The sequence below is a fragment of the Aspergillus pseudodeflectus genome (genome assembly GCF_044049435.1).
Source record: "Aspergillus pseudodeflectus strain CBS 756.74 chromosome Unknown BJX68scaffold_2, whole genome shotgun sequence".
NCBI classification, from domain to species: domain Eukaryota; kingdom Fungi; phylum Ascomycota; class Eurotiomycetes; order Eurotiales; family Aspergillaceae; genus Aspergillus; species Aspergillus pseudodeflectus.
Genome location: NW_027263778.1, coordinates 176,702 through 197,156, shown reverse-complemented (window position 1 = coordinate 197,156; position 20,455 = coordinate 176,702). Strand labels below are relative to the sequence as shown.

The following is a 20,455-nucleotide window of genomic DNA, read 5'->3' as shown; positions in this document are numbered from 1 at the left end:
TCTGCGACTCGCCCTCGCCCTGATCAGCATCTCGCATAATACCCCAGCGCCAACCCCCAAGGTTGCAGCTTATGCTCCCACATCGACATCCGACGACGATAAAAGCAACGAGAACGACAATGGCTGACACTCCGCTAACCAATGGCGACGCAATCGCCCTCGCCCACATGCCTCAGCAGGCCCACGTCTGGCGCGCCGAAGACGACTGGACGGGGGTCATCGACCGCAAGGAGAGGAGGAGGTTGCAGAATCGGCAGAACCAGAGAAAATGGCGTATGCAACCCATTCCTCTTCCATATACCTCGTGCTCAGGAGAGTGTAGTATTGGTTGACTAACCGAGACAAGGCCAACGGCGAAAAGCCACAAGTACAAAGTCCTCCTCTCCGGAGAGTAGCGAGGCCTCGGGCTCGAAAGCCACAGGGATCGGCTCCTCAACCGTCTCGGTAAAGTCGGAGCCTGAAGAGCGCGAGGTTACGGAGATTCGATGTGCGCACGCCCCACCCAATGCACAAGAGTACCTGCGCTGGTTCGAAGCCACATTGCGCGAGAGCTACCTGCGCGGCTCTCCGAAAAGGGAACATCTCATCGGACTCACGAGGCTGAATGTTCACCGGGCTATTAACGAGAACATCCGTGCCATCGGCATGGACGTCGACTGGATGTCCTGCGACGATAGTATTAGTATCTTCAACCTGCAGTCCCCCACCTCTGCATCACTACCACCTTCAACATCAACACCACCATCACCATCGTCACTCCCCTCAACACAAGTATACCCCTACACAGAAAACCACATCCCGCCCGCCCTGCGCCCCACTGAAATCCAAAAACTCATCCCGCACCACCCGTGGCTCGACTTCTTCCCCTTCCCCCGAATGCGCGACTGCCTGATCGCAGCCAGCCACCTCTTCGACGACGACGAGCTGTGTCACGACCTGATGGCATTCTGGGATACGCGCAATACAGGCGCGACGCTGATTGTTTGGGGTCAGCCGTGGGATCCAAGCAATTGGGAGGTGACGGAGCTGTTCTTGAGGAAGTGGGGGTGGGCGCTTAGGGGGAGTCCGGAGTTGCTTGTTTCGACGAATTATTGGAGGCGGAGGAGGGGGGAGAAGGGGATTGTTTGGGGGGAGGTTTTGCCGTTTGCCGCGAAACCATAAGTATTTAAGCGAGGTATGAATAGAGGAGGGAGTGTGAGATATCGTTTATGAGGAATGCTGTATGCGATTTTGTATTGTATGTATATAGTCATGGACATGAATCATCAAGATAGTATTATCGTCATCAGGCATACCGATAATACGGCGTCGCACGCACCGGCGGTCTCGGGGAGTACGGTGGAGGAGCATATCCCACAACAGGAGGAAGAGGCGCCTGGTTCGGCACGGTCTTCGGCCGGCGTCGACAGCAACAACAGTACGCAATGCTAGACACAATCAACAGGAGCAGGAAACCGCCTATACCAGCCGACAGCCCAATCACTAGCTGGAGATTGCGCTGAACCCATGACTCGCCACCGTTGTCGCCTGTACGAGTTCGACTTCGACACTGGCCGCCGCGACACATGCCCCCGTCGCAGGGTGTTCCATCAAGCACAGTCCCAACCCGTGCACAGTTTCCTTCGGCGAGGCTGGATCCACACGACAGGACACATGTTGAATTTCCACACGAGGAAACGGTTGAGTTGTCTCCGTTGATCATCGCCTGGCACTGCAGATCGCGATTCGTGCACTGCCCACTGGAGCAGAACAGCCCTTCCCCAGATGCACCACAGGACTGCCCATCATCTTCAAAGCGATCACTGGGACAAGCCGCCTCATCACCCGCACACGTCTCCTCGACATCGCACTCGTCCACCGCAGCCCGGCACACTTCTCCCCGTCCTCTGAATTGGCATCCCTGACAGCACGACCCATCCGCATCATCACACACTGCATTTCCTCGAAACCGGCATGTGCTCCCATCACAGCACGTATTCCCCTCACACTCATCACCACAATCACACTCCTCGCCAACCTCAACAATCCCATTCCCACACTCGCCTGCGGAAATCGTCGGTGGTGTATTCGCGTTCGTGGTGAGGCAGCTCGTGCTCACGCGCCCAGAGTCCATCCCCGAGCAGACGTTTCCGACGGTGCAGGGGGAGAATTCGCGCTGCGGGGAGGAGGAGACGGGGTTCATTATGTAGTTGCCGCTGGCGGAGCAGGTGGAGGCTGAGAAGGGGCAGCAGGTTTGGCTGCCGCCCGCGATGCTGCAGGTGCTCGCGTCGCAATCATGGTAGGCGCCGAAGGTGTGGGCGGATTCGTGGCTATTACAAGAGCATTAGCAGTCCCTCCCGTACAGTGACGGACTTAGCCAAGCATGAATGATTCATGTGGTGGATGGGCCATGGGAGAAGGGGCGACGTACGCAAAAACCTGCCACTGATTCTGCGCGAGCGCAACAACATTCGCACTCAGCTCCTCGTGACACAGCTCACCAACCCATGAGACACCAACCTCTGTCCCTGTCGGACACCCGCTCATAAGCGTCCAGTACGCGTTCTCACTCCCTCCTGAGTTCTCCCTCCAGCTCGTGAACTGCTGCAGTCTCCAATTGAGATCTATCCCACTCGCACACCCGACATTCCAGGGTAACTCCGACGACGGAGAGGAAGGACAATCCTCCTCCTCGATTGTGAGATTCGCGACCGCGAGGGCGATGTTGAATGTTTCTTCAAAGACGGCGGAGGCCGTATTCACCATGCTCACGACGCTGTCGACCAGGTCCTCTTGGGAGGAGAATGTGCCCGTGAATGCACAATCTGTCGCTATCCCCACGAGTGCGATGCGCCTATCTGTTGGGCAGCCGTCTATTGAGCCGATTGTGTCGACGAGGTTTGGCGGGTTAGGGTTAAAGCCGAATTGGCGCTTTTGCGAGGCAAAGTGTGGTGTGGTGTCTATGTCTGTAATATTCGTGAGGCTCTCCGCGCTCAAAATGGGGTCCTGGTCCTCCGCTTCGTAGGAAACGACCATTGCTCGTTCTTTGACCTTGATATGGTATTGTACGCCATGCACACTGAACGCACCATCAAGGAGCGGATTGGTTCCATCACGCAGAACGGATATTCGCGTCCATCCGACTTTTTTCCACCCATTGATCTCATTACCTGATAGTACGGAGCCTTTGAAGACGCGGTGGCGATGCCGCTGCATCACCTCTGTTCGACGAGCAAGGCCATTGCGATCGATGTATTGAATCTGCGAGTCTTGAACGAGGAGGTCGTGGTTTGGTTTGAGGGCGAGTTTCAGAGGTTGGCGATCGTCGGCCAGAGTGAATGTTATGTTGAATGGGGCATTAGGGTAGATCCGTTGAGAAGGTGTGTGGATTAGAATGTTGGTAAGCGTTGTGCTGCTGTAGGGTGTTGTTGGGTGGAGGGAATAGGCTGGATCGGATTATATTAGTATCTGGTACGAATTGGGGAAGACAGGAAAGAATCGAGGGGTTGCTTACCGGAAACCTGCGCTGTAGATATCAGTAGAATCCAACTCAGGACATATTGCACTAAACTCCCCATGACTCTCATCGCAGATAGCCCGCGTTCAGTTCACCCTACCAACTGAAAGTATATGTACAATGTAAGGCGCTTAGGGAGACCAAAGTAAAGCAACAAAAACAAACCAAACCATGATCGACAGCCGACCAACAGGTATATGTATAACCATTGGCAATGCAAAGCCCATCTTACCTTGCTGCACCGAGCCCTGATCGCCCCTCAGCCTGATCCAGCCTCTAGCTCGCCCTCTCTTACTGTACGCTCGGCGGAGCGCCTCAGGGCATAAGCCCCCACCGGCGACCACTCAACCGATCTGCGACAAAACAACGACCAAGAACATCTCACTCCGCCCAGGATTAGGCAGCATAATTCCTCGTCGCCGTTGGTGGAGGCCGGTCAACGCATGACAGGCGCCAAGAGCGACTCGTCATCGGCAAGCGCCAATGCTGACACGCTGCGCTCCGCTTATGCATACCCGATACGCTGTGATGGAGGAACGGTCAGTCGACTGAGGTCCGGGTTTCACTCCCCGGGGGCGAGGCGGCCAAATACTAAGCAGTACTCTGCAGGTTTGCATTTGCACAGCCCCGTTGGTGATGGGTGATCGAGATGCTGTGTGGCTGTTTCAGTTGGCGCTGTCCCGCATTTTCAGACATGAACTGGATTGATGGGGTGATGGCTCGATTTATCATCCTGCATAAGCAGCGACTTGTGAGATGCTATGAAACAGTTTCGTTTCTCTCATCAGGGTGCAAGTTGTACAACCCACCGAGCGAGAAAAAATTACTCGGTGTCGAATGTTCAGGGTCTGAATTACCCCTGCTTGCTTTCCGAATACGATAGTGAATGAAGGCATCGAGCGCATAATGCGATCTACCGAACGATCGACATCGCCGGCTCCTTCGGAGGTTTCTTTACTTCGTAGACTTCTTCGAATTCGAGCCTTGATATCGGTCTCGGCCTTGGCCGAGCACTTCATCTTCTCGTTCGGTTCTTTATCCGTATGCCCACCTTGCTCTCTGTCAAGCCCCACTCCGGCTTATTAGAGCCCTTCTCCACTGGGCTAGAAACAGCGCCATGGGTTCTGGAAGGAGAAAATTACCTGGATCCCGCGTTTTCGGCGGATCAGTCAGGGAAGTGGTCGAGAAATCTGGGAACGCTGGTCTTTTAAATGACACCGAAGAGCCCTATATTCGAGCACGAAAGCTGGTGTTCCCGGCGGCATCCAGGACTTCTCAGGAGTTCGGGCCATGGTACCAAACTTCGCGCTCGAGTTGAATCGATGGTCCTTCTGCTCCTCCATTGTATATCGGTCTGGCCCTTTGTCGAGTCAGCTCTTCACTCCATCCTTCATCAAAACAAGTCTCGAGGCCGAGGAGTCTCGGCAAGCGGGGTCGGAAGAGGCGCAGCAAGATCTCGTCAACATTGCTTAACCACCCCCGGATTCCGACCGTCTTATCTCCGGCGTTCGATCAGTCAGCTTATGGCTTGACACTGGGGCTTGTCGCTGCGATGACGCGTTCCACAGGCTGGGCATGAGCCACAGCAGGCAGGGTCAGCCTTGGCGGGGCACGGAGCCACTATTGGTCGGGGATTTGCAGTGGAGGTGAGGGTGAAGTATGGGCGTCTGGTTGATAGATTGGTGTGGAGTATGAGCTGCGTTAGGGCGTTGAGGAATAGACAGGTCGGTTTCCTTGATTTGTGCCTTGTCGCTAGATCAGCAACATATGCCTGTGCCAGATAGTCACTCACTATTGGTATCGTTTTCCGCAGTGTCTTCGATCCAGGCCTAACGGCCGCGGAGAAAGCCTGGAGAAGAGGGACCGCGTCCAGACTCAGTATCTCCAGTTGCCCTTCACTGTGCACCATTGCAATTCGCGTTTCCCATGGACTCGCCAATTGACTATCGCTAGAGTCCGTGCCCCTCAGGTTGAGAGCCCGTGTCAAAGCATCTCATGCTCTTCCAATCGATCACCACGGTGGTTATGCGTGCAAGGCTCGCTTGGAGATTCCAATGACGGTGTCTAGAGATGAGCCTGGGTTAACAAAGGTAAAATTGAGGTTTCAGTCAAGAAATACTATTGACTAGAGCTTTAGGTACCTTCCTTGCTGGGGATCTCTGACGTGGGTGGGATTGCTAAGTTCGAGGGAAGTCAGATTCCAACTCCTGGAGGTCTAGCACGTGCTGAGGCAGACAAAGCTTCAAGGCAGTTTGTGTTGCTCCTCCGCCCACCACTTTTCCCTCACTTCCCCTCAACACAAACTCATTTTTCCGCCATTATCTCGTGGCTCGGACTCGGTGACAATGTCAAGCGGCCCCAGGACTACTTGCTGGACGGATAAGCCGGCTACTCACACAACCAGCGCGGAGTTTCCTGTCCTTCCTGCTTCAGAGGTCACCTACCAGGATCTCAAGGACATGTTCGATCTTCACCTAGACCCAGGGCGGGGTCTCATTGAAATATCCCAGGCGCCTAGGCTTCGTGTGCCGGAGAGCCTAGGTAATTACCTCTTTCCATGGTCACACTCGATTCCAAGACTAAACGGAGAACCAGAGGGGGAGTTTGCGGAGGAGCTCGTATCACTAGCACATAGCCCCGAAAACGTCGATGGATGCTACTTTGACACTCGCACGCTGCTGTTCCATTGCTTGCGAGAGGAAATGTGTTTTGCTGGTCACAACTTCTCTTATTCCACCCTGTTCGCCACTCCAAAACTGCACCTCGACCTCGCAGTGACTCACAAAGGCATAAGAAAAACATTGACAGCTGGTCTGGACTACCAGATGCGGCTTGCAGAGGACGAAGTGGCACCCGTTTTTGTGGTTCTGCAAGCAAAGTCCCCAAACACGCTGAGCATGTGCCTAGCTGAGTGCCTGACCGCTATGGGTTTGTCTACACCCGACTCTTTTTGCCGCCCGTGACTGATCAACCTGCTATCTTGCTAGCCATGGCTCATGAAATAAGAAAGAAGCAAGGGTACCAGAGCACTGATATATATGGTGTCGTTGCGGACGGTCGTGGCATCGAGTTTCTCAGGATCGGTGAAGACACGAAGGTGGGGCTCAGTTACAACTCGGAACTAGTTGGACGCATATAAGCTGACTCAACTCCCAGTGGTGTTTGTGGCGTCCACACAGAGACTGGGGTCCGCAGACGAAGGACAAGATTTATACAGTGCTTCGCCTAATTATACGAGATACAGCCAGGTCCGCGTCTTGCCAATGAACGGTTGAGATCTGTAATAGGTGCCATTTCAGGATCAAGAACGGACGGACTCTGGGATGAGCGGTGAGACCCCTGGACAACGACCACCTACAGCGATGTTACTAGCAATGCTCCTCGAGCGATGTGGCGGGGTGCAGGACAAAAACACAGGAGACCACGGAGAGGCAAGTGGCGCTGGGTCGGGAACATGTAATCGTACTCAAGTCAGAGATAGCGGGTAATAAATCCTACCGGTGTTCATCAATTGCCACCCATTTCGCCATGCTAACCCTGACGTTATTCAGGGCATCAGTCTTCGAATGTTTAAGGGAGCTGTGCCACTCATAACACCTCTGCTTCTAGAGGATGGATTGGAAGAGGATTGAATGATTTTGACACCCGCGCTTCGACCCGGACTAAGGAGGCGCTCCCTCGGTGCCATGGATTCGAAAATCAAGTCGCCCTACTGACCGTATTCCACTACTCCCACACTCTCTTAAGCATCTATATACGCATCATTTTGTTTTTAGACCGATGACAGGTCAGTTTATACGACTGGGAAGGTCCCAGGACGTATCAAACACCGAGTGCCAAGCCTCAGGGTCTGTCAGGATGATGTCTGTTAATTCGCCAGTTGTGGAGACCGCATCTATTTTCCACGCCGCGATCTATTCGGAACCCAAGCTTTCCCCACCTTGCGAATCATGGTAACAGTTATGCAAAAATTGATCAAGGTAACTAGTCAACTGATACCCACAATAAAAGCAGAATTCTGGAGACACAACGTGCAGTTCCTACTTCGAACCCACATGGCATGATGCCGGCATTAGGTCATGGTCGACAAGCGAGAAGCTCCGGTAAAGTATCTATTCATCGCCAGCCTTTCCCGCTGCTCCTGGCGACCCGCGTACCTACACAAACCTCTTGCGCTCCACGTTTAGGATACAATGTGGTTCTATTATCAATATCGGCGCATCCGTAAAGCTGTTGAAGAGCCCTTGAAAGATCGCTTGGTACGTCGTTCTCCGAAGGATCCTCGTGTGTTGCTGACTCAACAGCCCCCGCCAGCAGGTACATTGCTGGAAAGTGCGAACGAAGAGTGTCAAGACAGTCACGTCGAGTCCCACCCCGATGAGCTCGTCACCGAGCTGCACAGCCACGACCATGTCGGCGACATCGATGCCCACCGCTGGTACAAGGCGACAAAGTGGATGTCAACTTTGGTGCTGTGTCTGATTTTGACCACTGTTGCCTTTGCGACTGCCATTTCTGCCGGTGTTGTTACACCTGTTTCGAAGGAGTTTGGGGTGCCTGAGGAGGTTGATGTTTTGGCAACCGGTAAACATATAATCCCAAGGCGCAATGCCATTCTACTAACTCTTCAGCCATGTTCCTCTGGGGCTTCGGCACGGGCTCGCTAGTCACAGGTCCCTTTTCCGAGACGTGCGGTCGAACTCCAGTTTTCGTCGTCACACTGGCACTGTTCATGGTTTGCATCGCATTAGCAGGCTCCGCTCGAGGCCTTGCCCAACAAGTCATATTTAGATTCCTGGCAGGGTTTTTTGGATCTATTCCGTGGGTCTGTGCCGGCGGCTCGATATCAGACCTTTGGACGTCGGAAGAACGTGTCTATATCTTTCCCGTCTGTGCGGTCATTTCCTTCGTCGGATCAACGATTGCACCCGTCGCAGGGGGCTACTTGACTCGTAATAACATCTCGTGGAGGTGGGGTGACTGGATTACTGTAATCGCGACCGGGGTATGCCTCTTCATTGTTGTGCTGTGCTTACCAGAGACATTCCGGCCTATCCTACTCAAAGTCAAAACGAGGGTCATTCATGCCAGGACGCAGGCAGAGCTGTTCCATAAGCTGACTATCGTGACCGGCGGATCGCCTACACTTGGCCGGCAGCTTATCCAAGGCCTCTATCGGCCCTTTATCCTCGCGATCTATGAGCCCATCGTCCTTCTCTTCACTTGGTACATCGCCCTGATCTATATTGTTCTCTTCACCTCGTTGAACGGATATACCTTCGTCTTTGGCAATATATATGGATTTGACCCTGCGCAAGTTGGATTGTGCTTCTTGCCAATGCTTGTCGGGAATTCCTGCGTCTTGCTCCTCATTCCGTATGCCAACACCCTATACAGACGCGATCTCGACCATGCTCGAGGTCGCGCCAAGCAACACAACGAAAACAACGATCGCAAACACGCAGAAGACTCACAGTACATAGATATGGACTCCGTCACCCCACCGCCAGAAAGCCACCTCTACTACGCCATGTTCGGCGCCCCGTTTATCCCAATCGCTTTGTTTTGCATGGCATATACCGCACGACCCGAAGTTTCACACTGGGTACCCATTTGAATCTCGACACTTTTTGGTTTCGGCTTCACGGCCGTGTTCATCTCCTGCTACCAGTATCTGATGGCTTGCTATGGAATCTGGTCAGCGTCGGCATTGGCGACCGTGAACTTCCTCCGGTCCATGTTTTCTGGGGGCATGATGATGGCGTCGATGCCCATGTACAAGAATATCGGTGTAATGTGGTCGCTCACTATAATGGCTATCGCTGCGGCGGTCATGACCCCTGTTCCGTATGCTTTCTACTGGTGGGGACCTGTAGTGAGGAGGTGGAGCAGACATGCAGACAAGGGGACTTAGCAATACCGTGTGAAAATTAATCAGGAGATCTGTGAGCCTCCCAGTCCCTAAGACAGGCGCCGGGGTAATGATGTCAGTCAACAAACGCGTCCACGCGTGTTCACGTGACTACTCTCCACCGTTCTTCTCCCACAGTCAGACAACGAAGGAACTTGCAAGAAGCCTGTTTGAATCATGTCTCTTGGGAATGAATCATCTAGAATGCATGGCTCTTATCCTACGGAGATTTTCTAGGTCGTTATACAGCATAGTCAAGGTAGATATAGAGCTACGCAGCAAAGCCGCTTGCTCTAGCGAAAATATATTCTGAAACAACCTGCGGGATTGTGGAGAATCTGCCGAACTCCTCCCAAATAGCGACCGCCCGCGACTCCTTATTAGCATCCCGTCGCAATGCGAATGGTGAGAATGGTGAGCGGCCTAGGAATTGAAGAGGAGAAGGGATGGAGGGTCGCCGTGGGGAAGACGCGAGCCTTGAGGTGCGCTGTTTCTTGGCGGACAGCACGTTGAACCCAGATCCCTGCAGCATGTACCCAATCAGCTGCAGCCTATACTATTGACGGTTCTCAGCTGCCACCAGTGGTAGCTTCATGGTTGTCACTATCCAGCCAGAACCCGGGGACATTGTACTGGCGACGGCCCGGCGTGATGTAACAAGCGAAATCAAAGGACCGTCTCTGTGCATGGTGGAAAGTTCTGCAAACAAAACAGGCCGACAACAGGTAGATGCTGAATGCAGCAAGATGCTTGTTAGAGGGCCGATTACTACGTAACTGGCGTTGACATTGTAGGTGATAAGTTTATAGTACATCAATATCATATTCTATGCATGTTGAAAGGTTGAATTGCTCTACTACCATCTTGACATCAATTATCTATTTGGCTCTATGTCAAACGTATGGTTTGGTCTCTAGACTACGGCACCGAAGCACGAAGGGAACTCTCAGTTGGAATGAACAGCTTCATGAGTTCAAACTATCTTCCGTCCATTGTCTGCTGCTAGAAGGTTACATAGATCAGGTGTACATGGATGATACCAGGGAAAGAGTGAGCCACCACAAAGCAAAAGAACCACGTCGCCACCAGGTATGGAACGTGGCATTCCCGACCACCATCTACACAACAAGCTCCCAGTCCTCCGCAGCAAGATCCTTGCCCTGACAATCTTTGACGTAACCACCACTGCTGGTGAACCCCCGATGAAGGGCGCCAAACGTGAACACGGAAGCCGCTGTTCTAGCCTCAGAGGCCTTCAGGTCTCCACGACACCAGACATCATCATCAAGTACGGTGTACGAAACCTTGTGCTCGCCAGTAGCCGTGACCGCCGTGATATACACCTTGTCGGATGCGATGAGGATAGGTGTCCCCACGGTTTCGGTGCCAACCTTGCTATCCACGAGCTCGATGCGGAATACGGTGGGCCTGTCGCGAATCACTATCCTACTGTCGAAGTCTCTGTAGGACCAGTAGAAGTCCGGAAAGCCCTTTCGCCGGATGAGGAACTCGCCGCGGTTGAGAGGTGCCGGCGAGGAGTCGTGTGGGATTAATGGGATACTGGGGAATTCCCCTGTGCCATAAACGTAAATGTTCCCAGGGCGGCAGGCGAAGCAGTCGTCGTCCATGACAAAATCGGGATGGTTCATCTTGTCAACGCGGGCGTAGATTGAATCACCGTTCGATCGCATTTGCCAGACCTGCTTGGACGGCCGTTCAAGCTTTGTGAGTTCGGTAAAATTCTCGCCTTTCGGAGGGGTTTGTCGGTAGCGGTAGAGGAGGTCGCCGGTTTCTTGATCTGGCGTTATGAGGATACCACAGCCTGGAACACGGGTGTAGCGGGAGGTATTGGTATGGATGATAAGGCTGTAGACCGGCATGGTGACGTTACGAGGAAGAGTTCGATTTCGGGTAAGTGGGTGGTGCTCTGGGGGTCTGAGGAGCAGTTGATGAGGAGGCTAAAGGATAGATGACGAGTCTGAACACGAATTTAGTCTGAAGGAATTGAAAAAGGAATCAGGCTTGAATGCATGAGGTAATTCCAGTTGATGCTTTATGCTGCTCAAGCCCATCTTGCTTATGGGTTTGATCGCGCACTGGCGCTTTGAGATATCACGGTGCCCCTCCTGCAAACGCTTGCTTGCCAACTTGGCGTTTATATCAGGTTGAAAAAACAAGTGAATAGAAAAAACTAGGGATCGCTATTATATTCTCAACACAGCTGGAAACTGTTTATTGAGAAACTTTAATAATATCTAGTTATGGAATATCAAACCTCCACGAGAGTGAGGTGTACCTCCTTAACGCAATAGTCGCGCTACAAGAGTAGGACCAATACAGCATTGCTCCTTCCCAGACTAGTCTTGAACCATAGAGCGAAATAGCAGATAACATAGTCCAGTTCCAGCTACCTCTGTTTGAGCCAACGTGCATCTAGCGCCCCTCGTTCCTGTCTCACTGGATTAGACAGTATCAAACTTGCAGCTGCACAAGTACAAAGGGCCATGGCCTACTCTTGCGAGCTGCTAGTAGAGGGCAAGACTGATCTACACAGACATTTAGGACTAGAAACATAGCTTCATACCCTGCAGTGACTCTATGCAAGAAAGGTGGCCTAGTGTAGTTTGATCACACATCCCCACCATTGGACCGGATATTACCATAACAATCTTTGTCAAGCCTCCTTACGGGGTGCAGTTTGTCATGTTGCGTGGATTACATTATTCGAACGTGCTCTGAAACTTGAGTACTCAACCAGCGAGGGCAGATACTTGACAAGGAGCAGCGGACATCTAACGGATCGGCTCCTAGACAAAAGATGGATATTCAACATCTTCAACGCCGCGATGCCTCACGGATCTTCCTGACTGCTATGGCTTGCTCTAGCCAATGACTTTTGGGACTAGTTTCTACTCCACTGTGGACCCGACCCTTTGCTATCTAACGTACCCCGGACTCTTGTGCTTGAAGCATGCCTCTCGCGTTCGGCATATATATTGGAACTATCGTGATGATCCTGATGCTAACGCTTCCAACCTCCCAAATGTACTACGACTGCGTCCTATACATCTGTCCCCAGTCCCGTACCGTCTACCATTCAATCCAACCGCCCCTGCACAGAAACAACCGGCCCCTTATACTCCCGCCTCCCCTTAAGCACATAAATCCCCAAACTCAGAACAAAAACCCCCCCAAAAATAACCACACTCCAATTAAAATCATCCACCGTAACCTCGCTCGTCCCGGGCCACAGCGACCAAAACAGCGCAAAGCACGAATACCCCAACGCAACGACGTTGACCGGCAGTCCCCAGCGGCCCAGATCCCACCGCCGCGCGGGGAGCGTGTCCGGGTGCCAGATCTTGCGATACAGCACGCACGAGATGGAGATAATGTACGTGTACATGAGCGCCGCGACGTTGAGCGAAATGATGGCGTGAAAGGCCGTCGAGGAGCCGATGTTGATCAGCGACAGGAGACAGGATATTGCGCAGGAGAGCGCGATCGCGTTGACGGGGATCTTGCGCCGCGGATGCACGTGCGCGATCCATCGCGCAAATGGTAGCCCGCGATCGCGCGCGAATGCAAACGTCTGGCGAGACGTCGACGCGTTGAAGAGGATGTTGCTGAAGATCACCGGGATCAGGATTATCGCCGTAAGTCCGTTGACGCCTGCCGTGGAGACTGCATTGCGGAAGACGTAGAGGAAGGGGAAGCCTGTTGGGTCGGAGAGGGCGTCGGGGACGGAGGGTATTGAGAAGAGGTAGGCGATTAGCAGGATGATTGCCATTATCCCGTTTGTGAAGTAGCCCCAGGAGATGGCGAGCGGGACATTTCGGCCGGCGTCGCTGACTTCCTCGGACATGTGGGCTGTTGCGTCGGAGCCTGATAATGTTAGCGGCTACCTTTTAATATCGGTGGAGGGGATGGGGGGTGTACTGAGAGACCCGTAGATAGCAGAGATCTGCCCGATCATTACGCTGAGCCCCATACTCGACCAGCCACCTTGGTTCGACCACTCGGTAAACACGGACTTGGCGCTTCGATGGGGCGCCATGGCCCAGAGGACGATGATGATGACGGTCCATGACAGGACGTGGAAGATCATGAGCAGGTTGTTGAGGACGGGCATCGCGTCGGCAGCATAGACGTTGAAAATGTAGATGACGAGAATCATCGCGAAAACGAACAGTGTGCCCTGCCAGTCTTTGGGTTCGTAGTCGGGATTCCGAATCGATATCAGGCCCTGAATGATTGTTCCTGTGAGGAAGGAGCCTGATGCGGATCCGGCTTGCCATGCTAATACGGACATCCAGCCTAGAGAGGGTCAGTATGGTGCGCCTGACCAGGAAAGAGGGCGTGAACCTGTGATGTAGCTCAAGAACTTCTGATATCGCGGCGACGAGAACTCCGACACCCAGTGGTACTGCCCGCCAGACGTCGGCGCCCTATATTGCGATAAGCACAGAGTCAAGTCGACGGCAGGCATCACCTACATCGAGGCCATCTCCGACAGCGAGGCAATAATAAACCCAAAGCCAACAAACGTCCAAATCATCGACCAGCACATGCCCGCCAGCCCACCATTCTCCAAGCCCTCGGTGTTGGAGCTGAACAGTGAACAGCTGTATTAGCTACATCGGGATCGGCCCTCGGCCTTCGGAGAATCAAAAGGGTAACACACATCAGAACAAACTCCCATGTCGCCTGTAGGACTGACGCGAAACTCAGCGCCGCGACTGGTCGCAGATTCCTCTGTCGATAATGTGAGATGAGCTATGACTATGGGGAGGCGGACACCGGCCACGATATGGTATCAGATTATGTCGCTCGCACCTTTAGCTCTTGCACTTTGCCCATGCGGTGCATGTCATTGTCGTCTAGGACGGTGCCCGCCTGTACGGGGCCACCGTGGCTGGAGCCGGAGCCACCGGGGAATGTGGCGTGGACCTCGACGTCCAGCGTCCCCAATCGAGGGGCTTTGGTCTGCATCCTCTGAACTCGGAAGATGTGTCGCAGCGATCGAAATGTCGGCGAACGCGATAGGAGAGAACAATAGAAATACAGTCCACGAGACCGAAGAAAGGGCGAACAAAAACCAACAGGGCGCGACGACCAACTCAGCCAGGAGAAAAAGACGCAAGGGGCAGCCCCCGCGAGTTATGGAAAGGGTAATGCGCCGGATACCACCCGACGCTTTGTCAGTTCTTGGTCTCTTGGCTGGCACGATCTGCAGCCGCGAAGAAACATGACCAGCTGGATGCACGAGACGCAGTGCCAATTCATCTTCTTGGCAGAAACCCACTCGGCGTCACTCAAATTGGGCAAATGGTCGCGTATCTGGTCCGCCAAGGAGGCTTACGTCGTACAAGTGGTCTTAGCTGCAGTAGCCAAAGTCTCGGTGCGGCGATCGTGAGGAGCGCCAAAGCGAGGGACGGGGCCACAACAGATTACAGTCTCGACCGGTGGGTTCTTCAGGGAGGGTTCCTGCCTTGTACTCGGGGTCCGGCTGACGATTCGTCACTGATGAATCGTCACCTCCAGCCTTGAGATCGCGCGATGGATCAAGGGATGGAATGGAATCAGTCACTGGAGCATGGCACGCACGGAGGCAGCCCTTGCTCATGCCCCACCGTCAGCACACACCTCGCCATGTAACTGGCCCTTGCGTAGCGAAATATCGCCGGCATTCGTGCTGCGTGGCCAGGCCTGTGTAACCCCCCGCCGACGATATTCATCATCGCTGCGCGCACAACGTGGTGGCCACCGTGGGAATAGGAAAATTCTAATTCAGGCGCGCCACAATGGCCCTCTTATTGAAATGCAAGGCCTGGGTTATTGACATGCCTCTGCGGTGTAAACACGGAGCAGCAGCCCTCGGAGCTGCCGTCGTGTTTCATATGCATTAAAAGTCTTGCCATGCCCTGTCATGTCCTGCCTGTCTTCCCGGATGCTACCTCGCTGCCTTCTGGGCTGCTGCTTCTCCCGCTGTTCCTGACTCGCCATGTCGGTGCCCTTGTTGGAGACCGAGTCTTGGACGACCTGGGCGATGCGTCTTCCCTCGGATATTCGTGCGCCCTTGACCGCCGATAATGTCGATGACCATAGCGGGCTTGTCGTTGTGATTACCTCGTTCTATATCGTCCTGACTCTATCCTCGCTAGCCGCCCGGGTCTTTTCGTCGCATAGGAAGCAGGATGTCCAGCGGGATGACTACGCCTTTGCTGCTCTTGTGGTAGGTGTCGCTCCACACTTGCCTGCTATACTGCTGACATGACTCGGCCAGATCCTGGCTTTTGCTCAAGCGTCGGTGGTCCTAGCTCAGGTTCACTATGGATGGGGGCGCCAGATCGACTTTATCCCAGCTGGTTATCTCGATCGAATGCTCAAGGTACCATCCTACCCCACTTGGCCTCTCTAATGTCCAGCCTTACTTACCTTTTCAGACCGGCTACGCCGCTGACATCCTCTCCATCGCCACCCTCGCCGTCTCCAAGATTGTAACATGCATCTTCTACGAGGCTCTCTTCTACCAAATGCAGCGGCGCTTCATCCGATCGATCCTCATCCTCACAGTAACCTGGACAATAATGTCAATACTCCTCCTCGCAATACGGTGCGACGCCCGTCCATGGACGGATATCAGTTCGGAGCAATGCAGCGGCCTAGTAAGTCGAGAATTCTCAGCTGTGCAAGACGGATCTATTGGTCTAACGCTACAGTTCCGCCGCTGGCAAGCCATCACAGCGCTCGATGTCGTCACTGAAGTCTCGTTGTTGGTTTATTCGGCGATGGCCATGTCCCAGGTGAAGGTTTCGTTGCACAAGAAACTCTTGGTCATTTTGGCCCTGGGGTGTCGGATTGTGTACGTCCAATCTCTACCTTGTCCAAACCAGTATAGAACAGAAGAGAACCCAGGCTAACGCTATACTGTGTTCTATATGAACAGCCTCGTCCCCCTCTCCGCTCTCCGCCTGCACTACACGAACCTCCAACTAACCAGCGACTCCCCCACGCTCCTCGGCGCATACGCCACAACCGCAACGGAAATCTACCTGTCGCTCAGCATAATCTGCCAAATCACCTCGTCGCTGAAATTCATCATCGCAGTCTACGAGGATAAAGACGGCATCTCGTATACGGATGGGTCGCGGCAGTCGCACTCGGGGTATAGATCCAAGAGCGGCTTGTCGACGGATCTGAGTTCGCAGTCGCAGGCGCAGTCGCATAATGCGCGCGCGTATGCGACGCGACGGGCGTCGAGGCCTATCGATATAGATGGGGAGGGTTTGGATGACTTGGAGGCGTTGGCGGGGACACGGACGGGTGGGAGTGCGTGTGGGGCTGGAGCGCTGAAGATTTTCAGGACCATGCAGTTCAAGGTGCAGAATGAGGCTATCGAGTTGGACGATCGGGGAAAGGAGGCCGAGAGGACGGGCGCGGGGATACCTCCTCTGGGGTAATAGTTTTTGATGCATCTCCCATGTTATATCCGACACGCCAGTATATACTAATGAAGTCCAAGTAATAGCTAATATCACGACTCTTACGAAGCCTGCCAGGTGAACAACCACTGTTTCTACTGTTGGTGTTGCACTTTCGTAGTATTGGCAGCAGTTTTCTCATCGATAGCTGGGAAGCCTCGTCGCATCTGCCCGTGGTTACATTGCGCAGGCCAGAACTATGTCCAATCTCGCGCCACCTGGGCCACGCTACTGAGGCGCTCCTGTCATGAAGGGACACGCAAGGGGGCTACCGAGTCTGCTCTCGTGGCTGATCTCGGGTACGCACGCCGCCACCATCGTTGGGGGCGAGGAATGTTATATCGTGCGTGGGATCGCCCACCTGCACTAGAATGCCACACTGTAACCCCATGCTGGCAACTCTCCGTCGATGACTCATCTACTTGATGTAGCATTTCCAAGCCAGAACAACGTAGCCCCATGTACACTTTTAACCACAACGACCCTTCATCCGTCCCGCTGAAGTATATCTTCACATCGATAAGTCTAAGCTACACCTGCAATCGTACACATCAGGAGCAGATACAAACAAAGTCTAATGCAGGAATCTGCCGCGCCGCATGATCACCGGTACGTCCAGTCTATGTCGGTGAACTTATGGAGAGGCATTAAGTATTATCTGAATTATACACTCGGAGATATCATACGGATACATCCCGAACAAGAAGCCACAAAAATAAACGTAGTAGTACATAGTTGACGAGGCGGTCATTTCGTCCCGGGTCTAAAAGCAGCAGCAATGCAAATCTGGTTCTCGCCTTGCACTTCCTGTCCTGGGGGATAGCGGATCAACGCTTTCATGTTCCGGCCGTTGACCTCGAGTTCTAAACTGTAGTCAACCACATAGTACTCCTTGCCTTTGTCGTTTATCTTTGGTTGGATCAGGCGATTTTCTCGCAGGAAGTCCAGGCTGGCCTCCACGACGCCCGCTTCGCGATGCCCTGCCTCATATTAGCTGCTAATGTAGGTTACGTTCAGGAAGGTGTTGACCAACCACTATTGCGCCAGTGGTCCTTTTCATAGTGTGGATGGACCATTTGGTCCGAGAAGTACAAGGTCTCGTGGGCAGCCATCTCGGCATCCACATCAAAGACTCGGTGCATGAGGATGCTTGCGTTTGTGCCCTCACCCAGGACATGATCCTGGTTTATTGTTAGCGATTGTTCATTCGTCAAACTCAGCAAAATATATAAGCCAGCGACGTACCTTCCTTATTGCCCACTCAATGCACTCCTTGACGTATTTCTTGCCGTTGAGCGGATGGTAAAATGGCTGGCTGGCACGGTGTCCCCAAAACCTGGGGTTGTATTCCTCGGTCACGCAAACCCCCAGGTTCAGTCGCAGTTTGCGGCGAGGGCCATCGGCTTTGTTCAATGCTCTGAGCAAGCCACCACGCGAGACAGCATTCTCCATGGGCCTTTGGCAGTCGTCAGTCATGGCCCTCTCTCGCCTTGAAAAGACATCATACTTACACTTCATCCTCTGGTTCCACGATTCGCAATGTCGTAAACTCGCTCTGCAGGCGTTTGCGGAGCGCCGGTGAGCGCGAAAATCCACCAACAAGCAAAAGAGTCTGTCAACAGTCAATCCACGGAGCATAGAACGATAAGCTTCATCAGTAGCGCGGGCCGTACCTTGACACCCCCCGCCTCTACCTGTCGTAAATGTTCCCGGATCAGTGATACGGTCCCTGTGATGCTTCTCTCAAAATAGCTGTTCATCTGCTCCCTTTCCAAAGGGAGTTAGCTCTCAGGTCGTCGTGCAGCGAACTCGGACCTACTTTGGTACTAACAGCAGCCCCTGGCCAAAATTTCTGGACGGGTCAGCCTTCAGCCCCAATAAGCGAAGCTTCACGCAGTCACCATCCTCAAGGGTATCCGGGTTGTATCCTCGCTTCACCTCGTACTCGAACTCGCGTAAGAGATCAGTTTCGATCGCAGCGTCCTTGGAGTACTCCGTGTCGCTTCCCAAATCGACATCTGCCAGCCTGCGTCTGGAGTCTCTGGCCAGGGCTTGGTTGATGTAGCTGGAACCACAGTCCTTTCCTAGATCCACGATAACCAAGAATCAATCAGTCAATGGCAACAGCTCGTACCGGGTGAGTCATACCGGTGGGGGTCGTTATTTCATCGAACCGAAAGGGATCTGTCTGCCGCACTCGGTACGTGATCACATCCTACCACGGGGAAATCGGGGGGTCAGCTAGCCATCAATTCGAGCTGGGGGCCAAGAGAAAACACATACGACAGTGCCACCTCCAGCGTCGCAAACAATAAAGTCGGAACCTTCCTACATGTTCGGGGGGGGCTCAGCATTGGCAAGATTTCACCATCGAGTGGGCCTCTGCACGCACCTTGAATATGCGATCATCGCCGAGCGTATCGCGTCGCAGGGCAAAGGTCACAGCAGCCTCCGGTTCGTCAAGAATGAACAGCGAGAAGTTTCTCCCTTGCATATCGGTGGCAGCGGTGACTTCGAGGGCGATCTCCTGCATCGTGAGGTGGGCATAGGTAGACCACTTGGACGGGACACACAGTGCGAGCTCGACCTCCCAGGACTGGGTAAACCCTTCAGATCGTTCCAGCACTCTGCGCGCATGCGTAAACACGTGCATGAGGTAGTCTGTGACTGCCTCTCTTGCCGTTCTGCCCACAGTGCGCAGCGCATTCTTGATCTCGCGCAAAGGGTCGCTCGAAGATGCTTCTTCTTGTTCGTCAAGAAGTAGCTTGGCCAGCCGAACAATCCGGTTTGTCGAGCTCGCGTCTTCCTCTTTCGACATTGTCTGCAGTTTCTGCTGCACAGTGTATCCCCATAGATATTCTCCATCCCGGTACCAGCTCTCGCTCGGCACGCACGCAGTCAGTGGATGGAAAAACCCAGCGGCTTGTGGCCAGTCTCGCACGGATCGGACGCTGCGGAGACCAATGTCGACCGGGGGTTCGTCGGGGTCAAGCACGATATAGGATATGGAAGTGAACGTCGTCCCGTAGTCGAGGCACACGAGCAGCTTCTGGTTGGAGTTTCTGCTCCGGGCCGCAGGGGGGTTCGGTTCGGCCCGTAAGGGGATGCTCCGCCCGTAGCCTGCGCGTTCTCCATTGTTACTCGACGCGGTAGTCGAATGCGTGGCGTGCGTGAGTTTCCGTCGCACTCGGCGGGGAGGGTTCGTTCGTCGGCTCATCTTGAACACATTTGTTGGTCGATGTCAAGTGTCTGAAGTCGACAAACCAGATCGGAGACCAGCAAAACAAAAATCTGTGGGCGGTTACACTCCATGCCTAAATGGGCCTTGTTGTTTGATTACGGCGCGGTCACCAGGCACACCGCGAGGCTGGCACCAGCCCATAGGCAGCAATGGCCCTGATTTGTGCAAATCTGCCTTGGCTGTCTGGTTTGTAGCAAGCTAGCAGGGGTCCGCGTTTGTTGCAGTTGGGATGATAGGTTGGTGCCAAGGGGCTCAGGCCCCAGGGGCTGAGCGCAAAATTGATCTATCGATCGTTTCCATTCGTTTTTCCAACTCGTGCTTTT

At 53.6% G+C, this 20,455-nt stretch overlaps 9 protein-coding genes across 9 annotated transcripts; 5 read left to right on the top strand and 4 right to left on the bottom strand.

Moving 5' to 3' along the window:
* Positions 1-119: 119 nt before the first annotated feature.
* BJX68DRAFT_275507 (DUF3425 domain-containing protein) lies at positions 120-1,490 on the top strand (the record flags this gene model as incomplete). The annotated part of the gene is made up of 2 exons (XM_071047862.1): positions 120-273; positions 362-1,490. 2 exons carry the CDS (start codon positions 120-122, stop codon positions 1,159-1,161), a joined length of 954 nt encoding a protein of 317 aa, XP_070904766.1. The 3' UTR covers positions 1,162-1,490.
* Positions 1,286-3,566, bottom strand: admA (ADAM family of metalloprotease ADM-A; the record flags this gene model as incomplete). Its single annotated transcript, XM_071042468.1, has 3 exons — positions 1,286-2,309; positions 2,411-3,425; positions 3,494-3,566. 3 exons carry the CDS (start codon positions 3,564-3,566, stop codon positions 1,286-1,288), a joined length of 2,112 nt encoding a protein of 703 aa, XP_070904765.1.
* A 1,045-nt stretch (positions 3,567-4,611) lies between these two features.
* Positions 4,612-5,535, top strand: BJX68DRAFT_78092 (uncharacterized protein). The gene is made up of 2 exons (XM_071049751.1): positions 4,612-5,142; positions 5,450-5,535. The coding sequence occupies exon 1, from the start codon at positions 4,708-4,710 to the stop codon at positions 5,026-5,028; it is 321 nt and encodes a 106-aa protein (XP_070904764.1). The 5' UTR covers positions 4,612-4,707; the 3' UTR covers positions 5,029-5,142; positions 5,450-5,535.
* Positions 5,450-7,012, top strand: BJX68DRAFT_78159 (uncharacterized protein). The gene is made up of 5 exons (XM_071049752.1): positions 5,450-5,633; positions 5,694-6,037; positions 6,092-6,424; positions 6,484-6,593; positions 6,653-7,012. The coding sequence occupies exons 2-5, from the start codon at positions 5,842-5,844 to the stop codon at positions 6,761-6,763; spliced, it is 750 nt and encodes a 249-aa protein (XP_070904763.1). The 5' UTR covers positions 5,450-5,633; positions 5,694-5,841; the 3' UTR covers positions 6,764-7,012.
* Positions 7,013-7,689: 677 nt separating this feature from the next.
* On the top strand, positions 7,690-9,410 carry BJX68DRAFT_261042 (major facilitator superfamily domain-containing protein; the record flags this gene model as incomplete). Its single annotated transcript, XM_071044055.1, has 4 exons — positions 7,690-7,755; positions 7,801-8,080; positions 8,128-9,101; positions 9,168-9,410. The coding sequence occupies 4 exons, from the start codon at positions 7,690-7,692 to the stop codon at positions 9,408-9,410; spliced, it is 1,563 nt and encodes a 520-aa protein (XP_070904762.1).
* Positions 9,411-10,525: 1,115 nt separating this feature from the next.
* Positions 10,526-11,287, bottom strand: BJX68DRAFT_261041 (uncharacterized protein; the record flags this gene model as incomplete). The annotated part of the gene is made up of 1 exon (XM_071044054.1): positions 10,526-11,287. The coding sequence occupies one exon, from the start codon at positions 11,285-11,287 to the stop codon at positions 10,526-10,528; it is 762 nt and encodes a 253-aa protein (XP_070904761.1).
* Positions 11,288-12,376: 1,089 nt separating this feature from the next.
* BJX68DRAFT_77914 (putative GABA permease) lies at positions 12,377-14,581 on the bottom strand. Its single transcript, XM_071049748.1, has 6 exons — positions 14,244-14,581; positions 14,092-14,162; positions 13,904-14,017; positions 13,773-13,855; positions 13,347-13,724; positions 12,377-13,292 (listed from the first exon to the last, which is right to left on the bottom strand). The coding sequence occupies exons 1-6, from the start codon at positions 14,397-14,399 to the stop codon at positions 12,505-12,507; spliced, it is 1,590 nt and encodes a 529-aa protein (XP_070904760.1). The 5' UTR covers positions 14,400-14,581; the 3' UTR covers positions 12,377-12,504.
* A 525-nt stretch (positions 14,582-15,106) lies between these two features.
* BJX68DRAFT_224271 (uncharacterized protein) lies at positions 15,107-16,965 on the top strand. Its single transcript, XM_071038240.1, has 5 exons — positions 15,107-15,642; positions 15,694-15,798; positions 15,854-16,075; positions 16,130-16,272; positions 16,357-16,965. The coding sequence occupies exons 1-5, from the start codon at positions 15,412-15,414 to the stop codon at positions 16,868-16,870; spliced, it is 1,215 nt and encodes a 404-aa protein (XP_070904759.1). The 5' UTR covers positions 15,107-15,411; the 3' UTR covers positions 16,871-16,965.
* Positions 16,966-17,504: 539 nt separating this feature from the next.
* On the bottom strand, positions 17,505-20,349 carry BJX68DRAFT_224268 (Hsp70 family protein). The gene is made up of 9 exons (XM_071038239.1): positions 19,284-20,349; positions 19,175-19,219; positions 19,040-19,106; positions 18,711-18,975; positions 18,565-18,658; positions 18,403-18,503; positions 18,137-18,347; positions 17,925-18,072; positions 17,505-17,871 (listed from the first exon to the last, which is right to left on the bottom strand). Exons 1-9 carry the CDS (start codon positions 20,106-20,108, stop codon positions 17,639-17,641), a joined length of 1,989 nt encoding a protein of 662 aa, XP_070904758.1. The 5' UTR covers positions 20,109-20,349; the 3' UTR covers positions 17,505-17,638.
* Between the last annotated feature and the right edge of the window lie 106 nt (positions 20,350-20,455).